We start from the raw sequence: 19,849 nt of genomic DNA, 5'->3' as shown, positions 1-19,849 counted from the left end.
CAAGAAAATTGAAGACGATAAATATCGGACGTGAAGATCAATACTTGAAAATGAAATTATCAAGGCAATAAATCTCAACTATATATACAGGATACTATTAATTTGAGATTGAAACCGGTAAACTATATCTATCAAGTGATCAATGCAAAAAGAATATTGCTCAAATGAGTTATTTGTCCCACAAAATGTTTGCATTATGTTAGGAATTTTAGAGCGTGATTTACCTAGTCCATGAAAAGAGAAATCGATGGACCAATCTTTTGTAACTATACAGAGTATAAAAGTCATAGAACTAAACAATATAGAAGAGATAAATCATTACCTACTAAATAAATATATTGATGTATCTAATCAGAACAAGAGCTTTAATAAAAATAAATAAAAAGTAAGGGATTCACCACTTTTATCACACCATACGGAAAATATTTATTCAAAAGAGCTCCAATGGTATTGACCTCAACTGGAGATGCTCACAACAATTGTTGTGATCAGATCCTGGAAGAAATCTCAAATCTACACAAATTAGTGAATGTGAACACTTACCCACTTCAAAGATTTTGTAAGTAACATTGAAAGATTTACAAAAAATCCTTCTTAATATGTCCTGAATGTTGAATATCTTTTTATTACCAATGTTTTGAATTCGCCTTTTTTTGTTATAAAATCAGAAAAGATAGTATAACTGCAGGGCATAAGAAGCCAAGGTCAATTTTAATCTCACGAAACAAACACGTCTGGAAACAGATGCATCAGAACTTAAGGACTGATATTTGATTTACTACAAAAACACGATGACAAAGGGAGACTCATTGGATGTACTTCAAGATTTGTCCCAAATATATAATTAAGGTTACGCTAAAATTGAATTAGATGATCTTGCTCTAAAATGGGCGATTAAGAAATGTCATAATTACCTAAATCGTTGACTACACTTCAAAATTCTTATAGATCATAATTTTCTTCCCAGAATCTTCCACAAATATTCGATAAATAAACCGAAAAGCTAATAAAGTAATTCATTGTCAAAACCTTTGATCAAATTGAAGTACCAAACATATAAAATCTATATATCTGCATTAATCAATCACGACATTTTAAAAGGTCATCGGTAATTTATGTTGCGACTCGTTTGAATATCAGCCCTGCTCAACAGGCTACACTCATTAAAGTGGTGATTCAGACATCAGGAGATGATACCTCTTGTATTGCTTAATCGTACTTTGCAGACAAAGCAAGGAGATCAACAACAAATCATAGTGTCCAATAAATTGTAGAAAATTGGAATGCACTCGTATTCGCAACACTGCATTAGGATACCAAACAGCTACCAGCACTAAAAAAAAAATGTCTGTAGTTTAAGAAAGATTACGAGTTTTAATTGGAAGCGCCAGTGAAATCGAATTACTTGGTCCAGCATGATATATCTCAAGAAATAAAAGGTCATCAGGCGATATCATTTCAGAGCATACTCTTGAATTCTTAAACGACAATATAAAAGATTTTCTTTTATTTAATTTAATGTTATAAAACGTCTGAATTTTTGTTGTTATAGCAAAATAGAAATGCAAAGAAAAATTTGAAAACATGGGGAGTTTGAGGTACCATACTGTATAAAGTTTTCTCTAATGTATATCATAAGCCTATTATGGTGCGAGGAATAATAATACAGTCGTATGTATTAATGAACGACTGCATTTGGAATCATCAGAACCATACCTCCAAAAGTAAATGAATCTTGTTACTGCAGTCTTTTCTTAAGCAAATTTATTTTTGGATATGAGAATTTATGAATTTATAAGACTGAAATTTAATCATTGCACACATCATCGTCCTAATTGCCACAGCATTTGCAAGTTGATCTACACCAATATTTAACTTGGTCATTTTGATTACAATAACCGTGATTCTTATAATTAGAACATTTCCACGAATTCCAAATATCACGACATTCTAAAATAAGGCGCTAAATATTAGTTCAGAAAAAGTTAAGGGTAAAAATTTATTGTCTTACTACAAAGACCACATGTTTTCTTGCAATTGCTTTGTACTTCAGGTTTCCAACAATTACCACACTCATGCTCATATTTGCACTTAGAATAACTACATTTGTCTCGGCAAATCTCTCCTATTCCACCACCACCGCCATCTATTAAATAAATAACGAATTAATGAGTAATTAATGTAAAAAAAATATGCATTTCAATACCATCGCAGCAATTACAGGTATTTCTACAATAAATCTTTGTATAACTCTTTGAACATTCCCCATTACTTTTATATCTTTGACATAGTTGTTGAGAGAGTATATCTTCACATTTTGGTCCTTAAAATTAATTATTAATATGAATAAAAGTATAACGGCGAATCATTTTCGAAGAAAGCCTCTACTCACTGCATAATTGACAGGTTTGTTTACAATATGTACTCATAAAATATTGGCTGCATCCGTAATATTTTTTAAATTCTCGACAAAGACTGGAAACAAAGTTATCTTTGCAAGCTGGCTTACACATGTTACAAGTTAGTGCGCATTCTGTTTTTGTTTTGGAATCATGACAATAACCTGTTCTTGAGGCACAATCTCTTGCTTCATCTTGACATTCTTGAAATTTAGAATTGTTTAATTTATTTTCCTTAAAACTTTTCACAAATTTATTTCAAATTATCTTACTACATATTTGGCAAGTCCTTTTACATTGACTATTCCAATCTGGATTCGGACAATGAACCATGTTATGTTCACAATCATCTCTGGTATCAACACATCCTACCAAATTTTTTTTAAGTTAATTTAGGTAGATGAGAAGTTTTTAAATAAATTCTTACCACAAATACCACATGTCTTTTGACAATTATTGTATATATCATTTCTCGGACAATTGTATACATTACAATGATTGTCATGATCTTTACATTCAGGTGGTGGGGGTGGTCTTGTTGCTGGTCCAGGTGGTCTAATTAAATCTATGGTTAAAGTAAAAAACAAAAATAAAATTATTTAAACTTAAATTTGCTGGCTATCCGTTTTATTACCCTCGCAGATATTACAAGTCCTTCTACAATAGATCTGCACATAGATCATTGAACATTTCTTAGTAGTTTTATATCTATCACATTGTTTTTCCGACAGTATATCTTCACATTTTGGTGCTTTAATTAATTATTAATATAGTAATTATGTATTTTTTAGGACAAGAAAAGTACTCACTGCATGTTTCACAAGTAAGTTTACAATATTTCTTCATAAAATCACCAGAACATCCGTAATGGGTTTTAAATTGTTGACAAAAACTTGCCACAAAGTTATCTTTGCAAGCTGGTTTACACATATTACAAGTTAATGCGCATTCAGCCTTTGTTTTGGGATTATTACAATCATGCTTTCTAAAGGCACAATCTTTTGCTTCATCTTGGCATTCTGTACATGAAGAATTTTTTTCATTTTTGTTCATATACACTTTTTACAATTTTTTTTTCAATTATCTTACCACATATTTGGCAGGTTTTTTTGCATTGACTATTCCAATCTCGGTTCGGACAATGATCCATGTTGTGTTCACAATCATTTCTGATATCGACACATCCTACAAATGATTTTTGAAAGTTAATTCAGATGAAAAGTTTTTAAAATATTTCTTACCGCAGACTCCGCATGTCTTTTGACATTTGTTGTATATATTATTTCTTGGACAATTGTGTACATTACAATGTTTGACATAATCTTTACATTCAGTTGGTTGGGGTGGTTTTGGTGTAGGTGGTCTTGTTGCTGGTCCAGGTGGTCTAATTACATCTATGATCAAAGTAAAAATACAAAAATAACATTTTTTTAAACTTAAATTTGCTGGCTATCCGTTTTATTACCCTCGCAGATATTACAAGTCCTTCTACAATAGATCTGCACATAGCTCTTCGAACATTTCCTGGTAGATTTATATCTTTCACATTGTTTTTTAGATAGTATATCTTCACATTTTGGTGCTTTAATTAATTATTAATATAGTAATTATGTATCTTTATGACGAGAAGAGTACTCACTGCATGCTTTACATGTAAGTTTACAATATTTCTTCATAAAATCACCAGAACATCCATAATGGGTTTTAAATTGTTGACAAAAACTTGAATCAAAGTTATCTTTGCAGGCTGGTTTACACATATTACAAGTTAGTGCGCATTCGGTTTTTGTTTTAGTATTTTTACAATCATGCTTTCTAAGGCCACAATCTCTTACTTCGTCTCGACATTCTGTAAATGAAGAATTGTTTCATTAGTGTTCCTGTAGACTTTTTACTAATTTATTTTCCAATATCTTACCGCATATTTGGCAAGTTTTTTTGCATTGACAATTCCAATCTGGATTTGGACAATGATCGGTGAAAAGATTACAATCATTTCTGTTATCGACGCATCCTACAAATAATTTTTGAAAGTTAATTTAGATCAAAAGTTATTAAAATATTCCTTACCACAGACCCCGCATGTCTTTCGACAATTGTTGTATATATCATTTCTTGGGCAATTGTGTACATTACAATGTTTGACATAATCTCTACATTCAGTTGGTTGGGGTGGTTTTGGTGTAGGGGTTCTTGTTGCAGGTATAGGTGGTCTTATTACATCTATGGAAAAAGCAAAAAATACAAAGAAATAATTACTTAAACTGAAATTTGCTCGCTTTCTCTTTTATTACCATTACAGAAACCACAGGTTCTTCTACAATAGATCTGGCAATAACTTAATAAACATTTCCCATTTCTTTTATATCTATCACATTGTTTTTCAGAGAGTAAATCTTCACATTTTGGTCCTTTAATTCATTATCAATACAATAATTTATATATTTTTATGACAAAAAGAGTACTCACTGCATGTTTCACATGTACGTTTACAATATTTCTTCATAAATTCTCCACTGCATCCGTAATGTGTTTTAAATTGTTGACAATAACTTGAATCAAAGTTATCTTTGCAGGCTGGTTTACACATATTACAAGTTAGTGCGCATTCAGTCTTTGTTTTGGTATTATTACAATCATTCTTTCTAAGGCCACAATCTCTTGCTTCGTCTCGACATTCTGTTAATGAAGAATTTGTTTCATTAGGGTTCCTGAAGACTTTTTACAGATCTAAGATATCTACCCCTTGAATACAAAAGGCTTCGACATTCTAATATCGCTTAAGAACTACACTCGGTTTACTTATTACGTCTTAACAGCCCCGTCCTATAACGATTTGGCACCCTTGGTAAGATTTAATGGTGTAACAAGGGTAAACTAGTCCAAATGCCCGATAATTTAAAATTTTTTGGGTGTAAAAGGAGTGGATGTTATTTTTATTTCATAAAAAAGGACTCTTACTTCCTTGTGTTATATGAAATAAACACCATGCCACAAGTTTGGTGTAAATACATTTTTTGACAATTTATTTTCGTGTTCCCCTAAAAAAAAGTTATCTGACCACTTCCCTACCCATTTGGACGGTACCCTTAGCATCTTCCTAGACTGCTTATCAGGGCTGGTGCCAAGTATTTTAGCACTTTTATTTCTCTGTATTATACTTGTTCCTTGTACTTAAACTGAGGTATTTATGAAAAACAAGCTCTTATACTTGGTTTAAAAATTGTTTATAACAATAAATTTTTTTATCAATTATTATATTGATACATATGTACCATTTTTAGTCATGTTGTTCATACATCCAATAAGAGTATTCTAACTCATAAAATGAGATCGAAATAAAACAAGACAAAAAAATGAGATACTTGTACTAGTCTTAGGTAAATTAAAATGTTCTTGGACCCATTTGTGCTGCCATATCTTGTACCCCCAAGACATGCTTATGATTCGTTATTTCTGGTAAAAATTCAACTTTCTAGTGAAACATTAATTGAATTAATTGATTAATTGAGAAAAGAATATTTATAATTCTGAATCCGGAAATGGATTGTAATTTTTATTTTATTAAATCATTCAGATAGCATTAATGTGACCCGTCAAAATAGACACTATCTCAAAAGATTATTCTTAAAATATTTGACAATTCATAATCGTAATTTTCATCAACAAATTATTCATATTAACCCTTTGGAGTCACAGTCACTTTTTTTTGTATATTTTATTGGAGATTATTTTTCTGTTGATGCACTAGATATATAAATAAAAAGGATCTGTGATTGAAAAAGTGCCTTGTTTAGGTAAAGATATAAAAATTCAGGGGCATCTGCAAGATTATATTTTGAGACGACCTTAATTTATGGAATATTTTTGAAAAATTTCAAAACTTCACAGCTTTTCACAAAAGAATTTTTATCTTTGAAAAAAAATTTATAATCAATTATTTAGAAAATAATTGATTATAAATTTTAACAAAATAAATTTAAAAATATAAAGCTATTTTAAAAAAATTAATTTCTTTGAAAAATAATTTCAAATATTAAATTTATTGAAAAAAAAAATTCAAAAATCCATAGCTATTGACATAAAATTGAATTTTTTGGAAAAAAATTTGAAAAATTATATAATATTTGAATTATTAAAATTAATTTCCAATTATATAATTTTGTTGTAAAAAGGAAAAGTTCCTTAATTTTGGGAGGGGGCTACTATCCCTCCATCGCACCCCCCCTGCGGTCACCCCTGAATTTGTATAAGTGCTAATTAAATAGAAAATTATATGTTGGTAACGTTGATGGACGACATAATAAGTCATAGAGATAATTATAAACTAAGTGCTCCTTGCTCGCTAATACGTTTGAATTTTCAAAAGAAATAATTAATAAAAGTATTTATGTTTTTTTGTATAAAAATTCGGTCTAAATCGCTCCAAAGGAAAAGTTCCGTCTAGATTGGACCAAACGAAAAATTAGGTTTAGACCGATTTTACAGATAAATTGTTTATGACATGATATCATATGTTTTTTCAAGTACAATGACGTTATATGAAGTTTAAACAGACATATCTTGGATGAATTTTGCAGTATTTAGACTAGAATTTATTTTGCACTTTAGACATTTTTTAAGAAAAATGAATGAAAGTTGATCTTCAAAAAAAAACTGGTCTCTCATAATATATGAGACAAAAAATAGGTTCATAATCACTTAAGACAAAATCGAAAAACAAATTCAGTGCCTGACCGAGTCTCAATACTAGTGCGAACCTACGCAAATTGAGTTCAAGATAATAATTTTATAGTTAGTATAAGTTTTCTCACAAATAAATGAATTATTCCATTATTATTTTTAGAGGGTGAAATGTCTTAAATTTAATTGGAACGGTTTTTTAATGTCTAAGAGTAGTTTTCCAGAAGAATAGTTCCGAGAGTGTAACTATGCTATTATCTTTTTTTTAATAATTTATTTCAAAACATTTCTTACCACATATCTGACACGTTCTCGAACATTGTCTATTCCAACTTGAGTTTGGACATTCATCCGTAAAATGAGCACAATCAGATCTTTTATCGGCACATCCTACGCATGATTTGTGAGAGTTAAAAGATATCAAATTTTAGTTTATTAATTCCTTACCACAAATACCACATGTTTTTGGACAAACATTGTATACACTTTCCTTTGGACATTGGTTTACGTTACAATCCATGGAATGATCTATACATTCAGTTGGTGGAGGTTGTGGTGTTGGTATAGGTGATTCAGTTGTTTGAGTAGAACATTCACCACAGGTTCTTCTACAGACCTTACGAACATATGTATTCCGATTACAAGAACCTGAAAAGTTATTACAGATATGTCCAGGAAGAAAATCTTCACACTCTTCATCTAATCACAGAAATAAGTTATTTAAAAATTATATATCTAAACATAAAATAGAGTTAAAAAAATACTTGGACAGATTTTGCAAGCCTTTGGACACTTATTCTTAACATAAGCATTATGGCAGCTATACTGTTCTATAAAATAGTTACACCAACCAGAATTATTTTCATCAAAGCAAGTTTTTTCTGAAAACATGTCAAGGAAGTAAACGTAAGAGGTAATGATGGTCTATAAAAGAAAGGAAAATAGTCTTACTGCAAATGTTACATGTAGCAGGACACTTTATCTTAACAGATAGTTCATGGCATTGATCGTATTTGCTTCTGCAAGACGAGTCTTCATCCTCACAATCTAGTTTTTAAATTATAATATAGATTCCCAATAATGAATCATTGATTTGGTTCAACTTACGGCAAACCTGGCATGTTTGAGGACATTCTTGGCGGAATGATGATCTATCGCATTGACTTATATTCTCTTTACAATCCACTCTTGTGTCATAACAATCTACATATGTATTATCATTTAATATAATGAATAAAAAATTGAATATAATCATCATACTGCAAACCCCACAAGTCTTTTGACATTGTTTAAGGACTTCAATATCTCCACAATCTTTTTTTGTGCAGAAATATTTGTCCCTTTTATCCTCACAAACTTGTTCAGGATCATTGCAAGCATTACACGTTTCTCTACAGACACTTCTTATATAGGGATTATAACAACCTTTTTGATGACTCGTTTTAAATACATTACAATCACTACTTTTGATGTAATCCGTACAATGAGGCTCTATGAATGGAATATAACCAATATGTTAGAAATTAGTAATGAAATAGAATTTATACTTACTGCAGCCGCAAGATAATCCGCAAAAGTCTCTTACATACTGATTATTGCAATCATATCGAAGAATTAATTCCCTGCAAGTTTCTCTATCATATACATCCATGCAGCGTTTTTCTAAATTGCAATGTGTCAATGTGAAATTTATTACAATATATCTATAGTATTATCAACTTACTGCAAACTCCACATGTCTTTGGACATTTTATTCTAATATCAAAATCAGAACAACGATCAGAAACCATTGAGCAATAAGAATCCTCAATATCATTACAAACTGTAATCAAATAAATTTAAAAAACGATTTATACGATATTTCAATATTATTTACGGCAAACTTGGCAGGTCTGTGGACATTTTTCTCGAAATTTTTCCAAATAACACTGAACAGAATTAAATTGGCAATTTGAATCTTTATCTTCACATCCTGTTTTGATTCAAAAGTGGAAGGGGTTAGATCTCTTATATAATAATTAAACTTGTATAATTAGGTTTGAGTTTTCTTACCACAAAATCCACATGTTTTGGGACAATTTGTGTATACTTTTGGATCACCGCAATCACTTTTCCTACAGTATACATCCCAGGTTTGTTTATCAACACACTCAATGACTGGTTTTGGAGTAGTTGTCGTTGTCGTCGTTGTTGTCGTTGTAGTGGTTGGCTTCTCACAATTCTCACAATATTTGCGACAAAACGTTTTCCCGATATTTTGATGGCATTGACCTTTCCTTCGTACATTTTCACAAGCTTGACGTACCCAAAGATTCTTACATTTTGGAGCTGAAGTTTTAAAATGTAAGAAGTAAAAATATCAAGTAATAAAAATTGGCAAAAAAGTGTTACTCACCACAAGAGCCACAGGTATAAGCACAGTGACTTAACATATATTTATTCCCAGAACATCTATCTTTAAATAGAGAGCAAAATTTATCAGGTAAGAGATCAACACAGTTTACTTCTGAAAATTGAGAAAAAAGGCAAATTTAGTTATAGGTTTAAAATTACAATAGTTTTATTCATCTAATACCACAGAATCCACATGTTTTTTGACATTTTTCTATAGTTTCTTGTCTATAACAAGATATTTGAGAACTTCTACAAAATACAGGTGATTTATCACGACATTCTTCAGATATAGAAGGATGAATATTAATGTGAAATATATTAGTTAGTTAAATTTACCGCATGTTTTGCAGGTGAATTGACATTCTTTTCGGAAATTCTCATCGGCACATTTCTCTGGGTTGCCACGGCAGTTTGGACCACGATCTTTACAATCTAAAAGAATGGATTAAATTTATCATTAAGAAATACTATAATTTTATCATTAATCTCTAAATATTTACCACATAGTTTACATGTTTTTCGACAACGCTTTTGATGATGTTCATTATTGCAGTGATAAATATTACAATAATGTTCCAAATCCTCACAAACATTACCTACATTTCTCAATAAGTATTAATAAAATCTCTCAAATAAAAAAAAATCACAAACCACAAAGATCACAAGTCTTGAAGCAGAAGTTTCGAACATAGTCATTATGAGAACAAAGTCCTTTATTTTTATAACTCTGACAAGTATGTTGATTCAAAATATCCTTGCAAGTTTGTTCTATTAGATATATGAAATATAATATCGTAAAATAAATAAATAACAGAGGAAAAGCTTACCACAAGTTTTACAAGTAGCTGAGCACACTGATTTTACAAAACCATTTCCTTCACAATCTCCTAAACTTTGAAATTTATCACATTGTTCTTTGGATAATATATCAACACAATCAGGTCCTGTTTTAGATAAAAATCATATTAAACTCAAGAATAAGATAATAATTGTGAAATGACGTACCGCACTTGTTACATGTTCGAGGGCATTCGTTGGAGGTATTCTCATCGTAACATTGATTTCTCCGTGATTGACAATCTTCCATCAGATCTTGGCAGGCTAAGAAATATTTTACTTTGATTGTGTATGTTTAGAAGAAACTAACTTTTTTTAAATAATTTACCGCAAACTTTACACGTTTTCCTACATCTAGTTCTAAAAGATTCTACATAACATTGTGAAGAATCTACACAATAAAAATTTGCATCATCTTCGCATTCTGTGTTTTAAAAAAAAACGAAATAAGATTTCACACCTGTTATCAATACTATTATTTTTGAAAAAAATGTTACTCACTACATCGTCTGCAAGTTTTACGGCATTTTATTGAAGTATTATAATCTCCACAACTGTCAATATAACAGTATCTAAAACCACGTTCATCAAGGCAAACATCTAAAAAATTCAAATTTTAGATTCAAATTGATATTGAAAAGAAGCAATTTAATAGATACAAAAAGTTAGAAATTAAGAGCCAAGGAGAAACATCCAATAATTACCAGATACGTCGCAGGTATATTTACAAATATTAATTATTTTAACTTAATCCTTTATACCTGAATGAGTAATACGCTAATATAGTTAAATACTTTTAACACTTGTAATCTTAAAATAACATTTACAATTTGAGTATATCTCTTCTTACGACTTACGAATATTCCAACATGATCAACAACAAAATTTATTTAAATATGAAGTATGTTTACGTTGGTCGCTCCTGGTGATTGATATCAATATTTTTTGAGATTAAATGAGAACATTGATTATCATCTAAATTTGCAAAAACTGATAAATATAAATTATAGGCAGATATATATACTTACAACATACACAACTAAACATTTGGCATTCACTTAGATACATGACATTGACCATCACAATAAAATATTAATATTTATAATGTCAAAAAAAATTAATAATAATAATTTGTTCGTTCATCAGTATGATTCTTCATATAGCAATGAGTCTTTGGATCTTCTTCACAAATATCTAAGTAAAATATATTTTAGCCCTCTAAGAAAAATTATTCATATAAATATAACATTTTAGTCTTGAGGAACTTTTACAATCTTTAAATGTTCACCCGATTTCATCATCTTTGCAAACTATCATTAATTAAAAATGTATATAGAGCCAGTTTAATAAATACTGAGAATAAGTTTTATCACAAGTAATATGTCATTCAATTTTATCTTCAACAGCTGAAGATTCTTTTATGGTATCCATCATACTCTCAATATTAAGAGGGAAAATGATAAAATGTTTTTGACCAAAACATTTACATATTTGCCTTCAAGTTTAACCAGATGTTTTTTTTAGCTGAAAGGTACTCATTTACTAAATAAGTATGTAATTCATGAACTTATTACCTTGTGTACATGTAGCCTGACAGCTATTTTCTAACTTCGTTTGTCATTTGAATATTTATGGAATTCTATAGATTATAATTCATACCTTTACAACTGATATATTGTATATTTATCAGCTGTTAACTCAAAAGCAAGTTATAATGATTTTTGAACGTTGTCATCAAGGAAAATTACCTTGTGTTGCCTGGCTTCATATTTTTGCCGCTTTTGGTGTATAGGATGGTTCAAATAGGCCAATTGTTGTTGGTAGAGATCACCATTAACGGTTTGTACTGGGTTGTAGAAGTTCATACCATATGACACCACACAGGTCCCAGAACACACGCCGCGTTCTTCATTTCTCACGTCAAAATCACCACTTTGGAATTTTTCAAACCCCCTGAAGCACTATGCTCTGCTTAGAGGATGTCCACTGTAAGCTTCCAGAAGCATTTGATGGGATTGAGAAGCGTTTTTCTTCAATTAGTAACAGAAAATCTATAATGTCCGTACATCGTAGTTTATAAGTACAAAATTAGACATTTTTACGAGCGAAAAAAGTGCGTTGGTGAATAAAGCTATACAAACAATGAATTAAATATTGTTGACACATGTTGAAATAAGCATTTAGATTTTTGGACCAGTTTATAATGTCTAACTGGCGACACCTAGGGACCAATAGCCGAAAGTCTCATTTCATAGGCGCATACTTAGTATATGAAATGAATAAATAAATCAATAATTTCTACCTCCTGGATTTTTATGCAAAATTATTTTTAAGTATCTAATAATGATGTTTTATATTTTTTTTTTTGTAGAAAATCCTCTTGCATAAATTGTTCTAGAGGTAAAAAGATGTTTTCTTTTTGACACTTTTACGATAATTATACTTTTGGATATTATTTATAAATGAATTAAAATTTAAAAGCATAAATTATATTTTCAGAGTATTTATAAAAAAAATTTAACAAAAAATATTATGATTTGAAATTCTTGAATTTTAGAAATATTCAAATAAAGTTAAAAATAAAATGGTTAAATTTACCCATTATAATATTTGATTGACCATGCTTCTGATTAGTGAAAAGGAGCATTGTTCATGAACTATAACCAATTAATGATGATAGCAGTAAAAAATGACAGTTACATTACCCATCATAAAAACTTTAAAGACCGTTTTCTCCTAATCCTCTGGATAGTGTACACTAAGACTCATTAGAGTAAACTACTATCTGGAAAAATTTCATCAGGATATGAATTGTCAAGGTTTGTAGGATCCTTTTGTGAATTGGATATCTAAACCTTGAACCGGATGAGTCCCTACATGTTGATGCTAAAAATAATTAAATAATTAAAATAAAGTAATTTATAAGTATTTCACTTACGTATACATTTTAAAATTAACTTAGCAGCTTTGATGTTCCTTGTTCCGATAACATTATTCAAATTAAACATGTGACTTCCCATTTGTAAAATCTATATTGATGTGACGATAATTTTGTAAAGTGTGTTATTATTGAAGGATTATAAATAGTTTTTTATATGTCTTTCAGCTGTATTTAGATACATGTTTATTCAAAAAAAATCAATGATAATTATATTTGCTTTTGAATATTGAATATTTATTTTTGAGGAAAGAATTTATTTTATAAATACCTTTTTACAATATGAATGAAAATATTTAAGTCAGTGTTGGAATAACCTAAATATCTTAGCCATTTTGTCATTTAACTTAGTATAACATTTTTTACCATTTATCAATATTTTTCCTGTTTAAATACTTTCTATATGATTACAAAGTTATAACAGATTCCTATTAAAATTTAAAAAATTGAGGTGATGGAAGGCATAAAAAAAGTAATGCACTCTTTAGATACTCTCTGGTCTCCTTTCTGTTATAGTGTGAGCAGTGCCTAGTGCAAAGATAAATGTGCAAGGACCTTTTTATTTTATTTTTTTAAATTTCCCTATCTTCGACCTTTTTTTTATAATGTATAAAAAAAGCACAATTTCATATGTCCTGCATTAAATTCTTAAGAAATAATTGCAATAACCTTAGCTCTTATTTTTATTCAAAAACTTTATGACAAAAGATATTTATTGTGTCATTGTGATCAATATTAGAGTGTTTCTGATTACTTTTACCGCAAGAAATGTACAAATGACACCTATTAACCAAAATTTCTAATTTTAAGAGTGTTTTTTGGAAATATTTTTTCAAACATCTACATTCAAAATGTATTCTTACTATTCTCCTTGATAGATCGAAATAAAATAAAAAAGTTGGTATATTAATTATTCTGGAAATTCCCATCGTTGAAATTATTTTTGTGAAACCGTTCGTAGATTTTTTTTTATATTTATATAATAAAATTATGGTTATTATTTCTTTTTTTTAATTAATAGGATTAGATAGTTAGGTAATATTTTAATCCATAAGCATCCTCTTATATAAAAATAATTTATGTATTTTTTTGAAATATTGAGATAATGACAAAATATAAAAACCGAAAATGACGGTGTTTAAACAAAAATTTCTAAAAACCACAATTTTTGTTTTTCAAAAATACCTTAAACAATCTACTTATACTGGTTTTATACCTTGTCTCATACACCTAGCTGTAGACCCCCAGGATACTCCTCTACCTCTGGTGTGTCACTTATTCATACCCCCATGACCTTGAAACCCCGAGGTCACGGTAGGCATAAATTACCTTGAAGTATAATTACTTCTGATATCATTGGGTAGGGATATATTACAACAAGAGTATTGTAATATAAAATATTGAAGTTATTTTTAACAGAATAAAATTGATTCACAGAGGATAATCGGGAAAACGTGAGACCTTAAGATGTTTCTAAAGTTATATTTGAGCTTTATGGCTGAGAGACTCCTTCGTGTACATTCCACGTTTTAGCATATTATTCAGTATTTAGTTTAAGTATTATTGAGGCCTTCTACGGTTGTCGAGGCTTTTCTATATAGCTAGCATATGTAATCTGTTAGGATTAAAGGGACCTGAAACCTCTGGCAGACCAGCCTCATGGAGTGATGCCTAACTGAATTAAAGGCTTTGGGAATATCGAGACATGCATTAAGGGTTTTTGTTCCTTTGCAAAGTTCAAAATAATCATGTACGGAAAGTTCACCGCACTCTATGCACCCCTGGAAAGTTGACCCCCAAGACAAGTTCATCCCGAAGCATGTTCATCACAAGGAAACTTCACCCCAAAAATAGTTTGTCTGCAGGAAAATGCGTGGGATAGGAAATACAGTATGAGGTATATTATTGTAAATAAGAGAAGATTGCCGTGAATTGATGAATTTTTTCAATATACTATAAATTAATATCAGAGATGGAAAAGTTCTGCTAAGAACCCGTAGATTTATAAAGCATTGTAAATCAGTTAAGTTTGAATAGCTTGTAGGGGTCTGACAGAGTAGGCTATACAAATTCTGTCCCGAAAGAAGGGGCATGTGATATACCTTAAGGTTGTAGCACCATGACTCTTTACAATGGACATAAACTAGATAACATAAGTATGTCTCCTTCTTGAGTATCGTTGTCATCTTGTCTATATAAGTATTTCTCTGTTAATAAACTAATTACGAATATAATGCATCACATCTAGATACTTTTTTTAAGACTTCGATGACTTATAGCTACTACGGCATTCTGGAACGAAATAGTTATTCCCCATATCGATGGATTTCAATGCAAGACACTTATCAATAAACCTAAGACCAATGGGAGTAGTCAATAAGTTTTTATATTTTAGATGTATAAATATATAATTGTAATATGTGTAAATCGTAGTAAATTAATCAATCATCAAATGTATGTTATGCAGCTAAACAATTAAGACAAAATAAAAATGTAAACAATAAAACACATAAATAAATATATATTTTTGTAGGTGCATTGTACCACTTTTCACAAATAATACATTTAAAAATAACATTAAGTGTTAGTGTCATGAATACGAAAAAAATCGTTCTTACACAAAGTTTTGTTATATCGTAAGCGTTTAATATAATCACTAATTTATTTATTATATGATATGGAGATCCTAAATCCTCACGATCGAATTTAAATAAAATAACAAGTGATTTAGTAATTCAGAAAATGACTTTCGACTAACTAACTTTTGAAATACGTTAAACAATATTTATATTTTCCAATATAAGTCTACTAAAGTTATAATATCACTGATAATTAAGCTATCAACATATTTATCTCGTAAGAGTTTCCACGAACCATTTATGTATATATGTAATTAATAGAAGAGTTGAATATGTTTTGCGGTTTTATTGATAAAAATGTCTATAAAATTGAATAGGGCTAGTTATATTTCAATGTTATGCACAAAAATAAGCATACATGTTAAATTTCATATGGGTAGTATAACGTTTTTAACTCCCCACAAGGGATTGAAATATCAATGTCTAACCTAAATTTTTTATAACTCACTTTTTCCGCAAAAATCAAGAACAAACTTTTATTTGTATTAACTAAATATATATTTTTTTATTCGAAAAACTCTTTTTATTTTGATAAAACAAATCTAAATGACGCATTTTCTATCATCATTAATAGGAGTAACAAAAGTTTTACCCCCAAACACCACTCTAAACAGGATAATACTAGAAGGAAAAAAAGGTCCAAGTAGTCATTTCAAAAAGAAAAGAAAATCTTTGTCTTCATATTCAGGGGCCTATGACAGGGTAGGTTTGTCAGATAGAGTGGTTGCATTCATATTTATGCCTGTATTGGATGATATTGGCCATATCGTTAAATCTAATGCAAAAAATGTCAAAGACAAAAATAAAATTAGGAGAATTAGAAGAAGAGAAGAATGTGCTGAAAATATTCCTTTGACAAAGCAAGATGATTAATATAAAAATGTAAAATTAGATTATAAGGGTACAAAAAATAGAAAGAGATGAGGATGTATCCTTGATTTCGAAACCAAATAACAAGTATGTAGGACATTTTATATCAACTACTGAAAAAGCTCGTTGCTTGTGTGATGAAATTATTAGCTTTTTAAGCAAAAAAAAACAAAAAAAAAACATTTCATTCTAACAGTTGAATGAAAAGGGTTTTTAGAAAGATATCTTCAAAAACCTGTTCACTAGTTTATTTGTATATTTCTTGAAAACGAGGTTTCTCTGTGCCACTTAATTACAGGGGTAGCCTCCCTGGATTTTCTGTACCTCTATTATTAACAGATTATTAGTTCAGATCGAAAATATTTAGATCAAATTCATCTTTCTATATCTGAGCGGCGTATTTTGGATGATACTGCTTTTAAAAATGCTAATAGGATTTTTGTCTGTATGTTTCTGAAGAAAATTCTTCTGATAACTTTATTTGTCTGGAAATTATGTAAAGCTTGTCTATACTCGTATGTGGTTCACCATAAAGAAGAATTCCAATGTAAAAGATGGGACAAGGCATATGTTTCAATCAATGTAATTGATGAAAGAGTAAGAACAAAAATTTCAAAACACTGTTCTGCAAGTTTTAAAAGGAAATACTTATTTTTCCCATCCAGAAAATGTTCTTCTATAACGATTTGTTTTGATAGACCTGAGATTCAAAAATATGCATGGAAGAGAATTCAATCTGCATAAGCTAATCCTTCGCAATAGTGCCCTAGAGTGTTGAGAATACCTGAGTTTAATTTTAAAACGATTGACTTTACCAAAGTAGAGGTGACTGAACTCAACATTACAAAATATTTATCCGATGGGCAAATTGATAACAATACCAATAATAAAAAGAGCTGTTCATTCCAGAAAAATATCAATTGCATACTCAAGCTCTCAAAAGAATATAAAAGAGACCATTATACAGGACTGTGGGGGCCTATAAAATGAAACTCTATATCGATCATCAACTCTATTCAAAATTTGAATCGAATAAACTACCTAACAGCATATTGAATTCCCATGGAAATAATAACTTCAAAAATATAGTAGCTACTTGGGACAGTGGTTCATTGATAACCTTCGCTCTGCATCAAGAGTATTGAAGGATATAAATATCAACGCCTGAAACTAAAATTATTGGGTTTAATAGATATCAATTAGATACAGAGAAATAATTTAAAAAAATTAAAAGCCAGAGATAAAGAGAAGAAAGTTCTATTAGGATTTCTTTCCACTGGAGATGTATACAACAATCCTTGTATACATCACTTGGAAGGAATCTTTAAATGTACAAAAAATAGTGAATGTAATACTACCGGTGGCGAAGATTTTGGAAAATACATTGAAAGAGTTAGAAAAATCCACATGAGGTGAAGTGAATTTGGAATCACTCTTAATCTCCAAAAGTTTAAATTTGCTTGCTAGAAAACATACTTACTTGGTTATAAAATCAGTAAAGATCGGATTGCAACAGATAATAAAAAATCCAGCTCATGGAACATTTCCCCAACACCTTGATATCTACCAGATTGTGTTTTAAAAAGTATATCTTCACATTTTTGTGCTTTAATTATTAATATGATTAAACATACAATAACTATATTCGTATGTGTAACAAAAATGCTCACCGTATGATCCACATATAAGCTGACAATATATCCACCACATCCGTCATGGCTATTAAATTTTTAAAGATAACTTGTTGCAAAGTTATCTTTGCAACTTTCTTTCCATGTTTTACAAGTGTGTTCACATTCAGTCTTTTTGTGGGATGGTGACCCTACTCTTTCCTAAAGGCACAATTTTTATCTTCATCTTGACATTCTGTAAAAATATAACTGTTTCATTTTTTTTTCTTTTATCCATTTTACGAGTCTATTTACATCCTAACAATGCCTTCTGTACGCAATTTGGCACCCTAGGTAAGATTTAAGGCTGTATTCCTTCCATTTTGCGAAAAAAGTTTACAATTGTTTACTTTTGTACTGTGTTTTACTATATGCATGTATTTTTTGTACTTTAATCAATTTTACTATGACGGATTATGTTTGATGAAACCTTATCTTATTTTTTACTACATAAATGAATTTCTGATTTTTATACATTATACTATTTTTATTAATTGGACACTTAACATCAATACACTTTTTTAAATTATTTATAATCTTTCAATGTTTAAAATTTCATAAAAAGTAAAAGTTTATTACAATATTTAAGATATTGGTTAATTCTTTTAATAAAAAAAAATTCAAAAAACATGACAAAAAATGTTTTTACAGATATTTTAACGATTCTCAATAATGTACTTGACTTGCCTATTATTGATTTGGTTAACGATATATGATAAAAAATAAATTAATGAAATGGATAATTTATTCATCTTTATGACTTCAAAACTCAGGTTTTAATTAAGTTACTTAATATTTCATTTATGAATAGGAAAACCATGGGTTACATAATTCCATCGGACTCGGAAATAATAATATAATATTTTGTGATGAGCAACTTTTGGTGGGGCTAGATATTGCATAATATTGGAATACAGAGCCCCTCAAGTGAGCTTAATTATCAAGTAGTTGTGTATCACTGAAATTCATATAACTATTTTATTATAGTATGAAATATTTTTAAAGTATCACAGCTCATAATGCTTCAAAAACACATAAGATTCAAAATATATATATGTAGGAGTTAATAAATAATTCACCCAGTTTATAAATGATAATATTGGAGCTGTTTCCTAAGCCTTAATTTTTCTTTCCGAGTAACAAACGAACAATATGTACATATCAACTAAGGACTAGAAACATACAAGATCGTAGTTCTAGTAAAGTTTCATTATTTGAAACCTTTTGTTTCTTTGTTAAGCATCATTTAACATCGATGCATGAAGTATAAATCTTAAAAAGATCAACCGTCTGATAATTATTCATTTAATTTGTATTCAGGGTGGATATCAATGCATTATTTATACAGGGGTTGTCTGATCTAGCGGATCACATTTTATTATTTTCAATTTTTTGAGAATAAAATTTATTCAAGAGGTT

At 29.5% G+C, this 19,849-nt stretch overlaps 1 protein-coding gene across 1 annotated transcript; it reads right to left on the bottom strand.

Moving 5' to 3' along the window:
• Positions 1 to 1,749: 1,749 nt before the first annotated feature.
• LOC121113513 (uncharacterized) lies at positions 1,750 to 10,909 on the bottom strand. The gene is made up of 31 exons (XM_040707305.2): positions 10,815 to 10,909; positions 10,642 to 10,737; positions 10,482 to 10,577; positions 10,304 to 10,420; positions 10,128 to 10,244; positions 9,977 to 10,072; positions 9,813 to 9,908; positions 9,658 to 9,756; positions 9,478 to 9,588; positions 9,135 to 9,410; positions 8,959 to 9,054; positions 8,806 to 8,904; positions 8,634 to 8,744; positions 8,343 to 8,573; positions 8,190 to 8,285; positions 8,034 to 8,129; positions 7,847 to 7,963; positions 7,530 to 7,781; positions 7,377 to 7,472; positions 4,869 to 5,078; positions 4,694 to 4,810; positions 4,470 to 4,622; positions 3,489 to 3,584; positions 3,209 to 3,418; positions 3,034 to 3,150; positions 2,827 to 2,964; positions 2,672 to 2,767; positions 2,393 to 2,602; positions 2,207 to 2,323; positions 2,012 to 2,146; positions 1,750 to 1,950 (listed from the first exon to the last, which is right to left on the bottom strand). Exons 3-31 carry the CDS (start codon positions 10,561 to 10,563, stop codon positions 1,832 to 1,834), a joined length of 3,906 nt encoding a protein of 1,301 aa, XP_040563239.2. The 5' UTR covers positions 10,564 to 10,577; positions 10,642 to 10,737; positions 10,815 to 10,909; the 3' UTR covers positions 1,750 to 1,831.
• Between the last annotated feature and the right edge of the window lie 8,940 nt (positions 10,910 to 19,849).

The sequence above is a fragment of the Lepeophtheirus salmonis genome, chromosome 2, assembly GCF_016086655.4.
Source record: "Lepeophtheirus salmonis chromosome 2, UVic_Lsal_1.4, whole genome shotgun sequence".
Lineage (NCBI taxonomy): Eukaryota > Metazoa > Arthropoda > Copepoda > Siphonostomatoida > Caligidae > Lepeophtheirus > Lepeophtheirus salmonis.
This window is presented reverse-complemented; position numbering and strand designations above follow the sequence as displayed.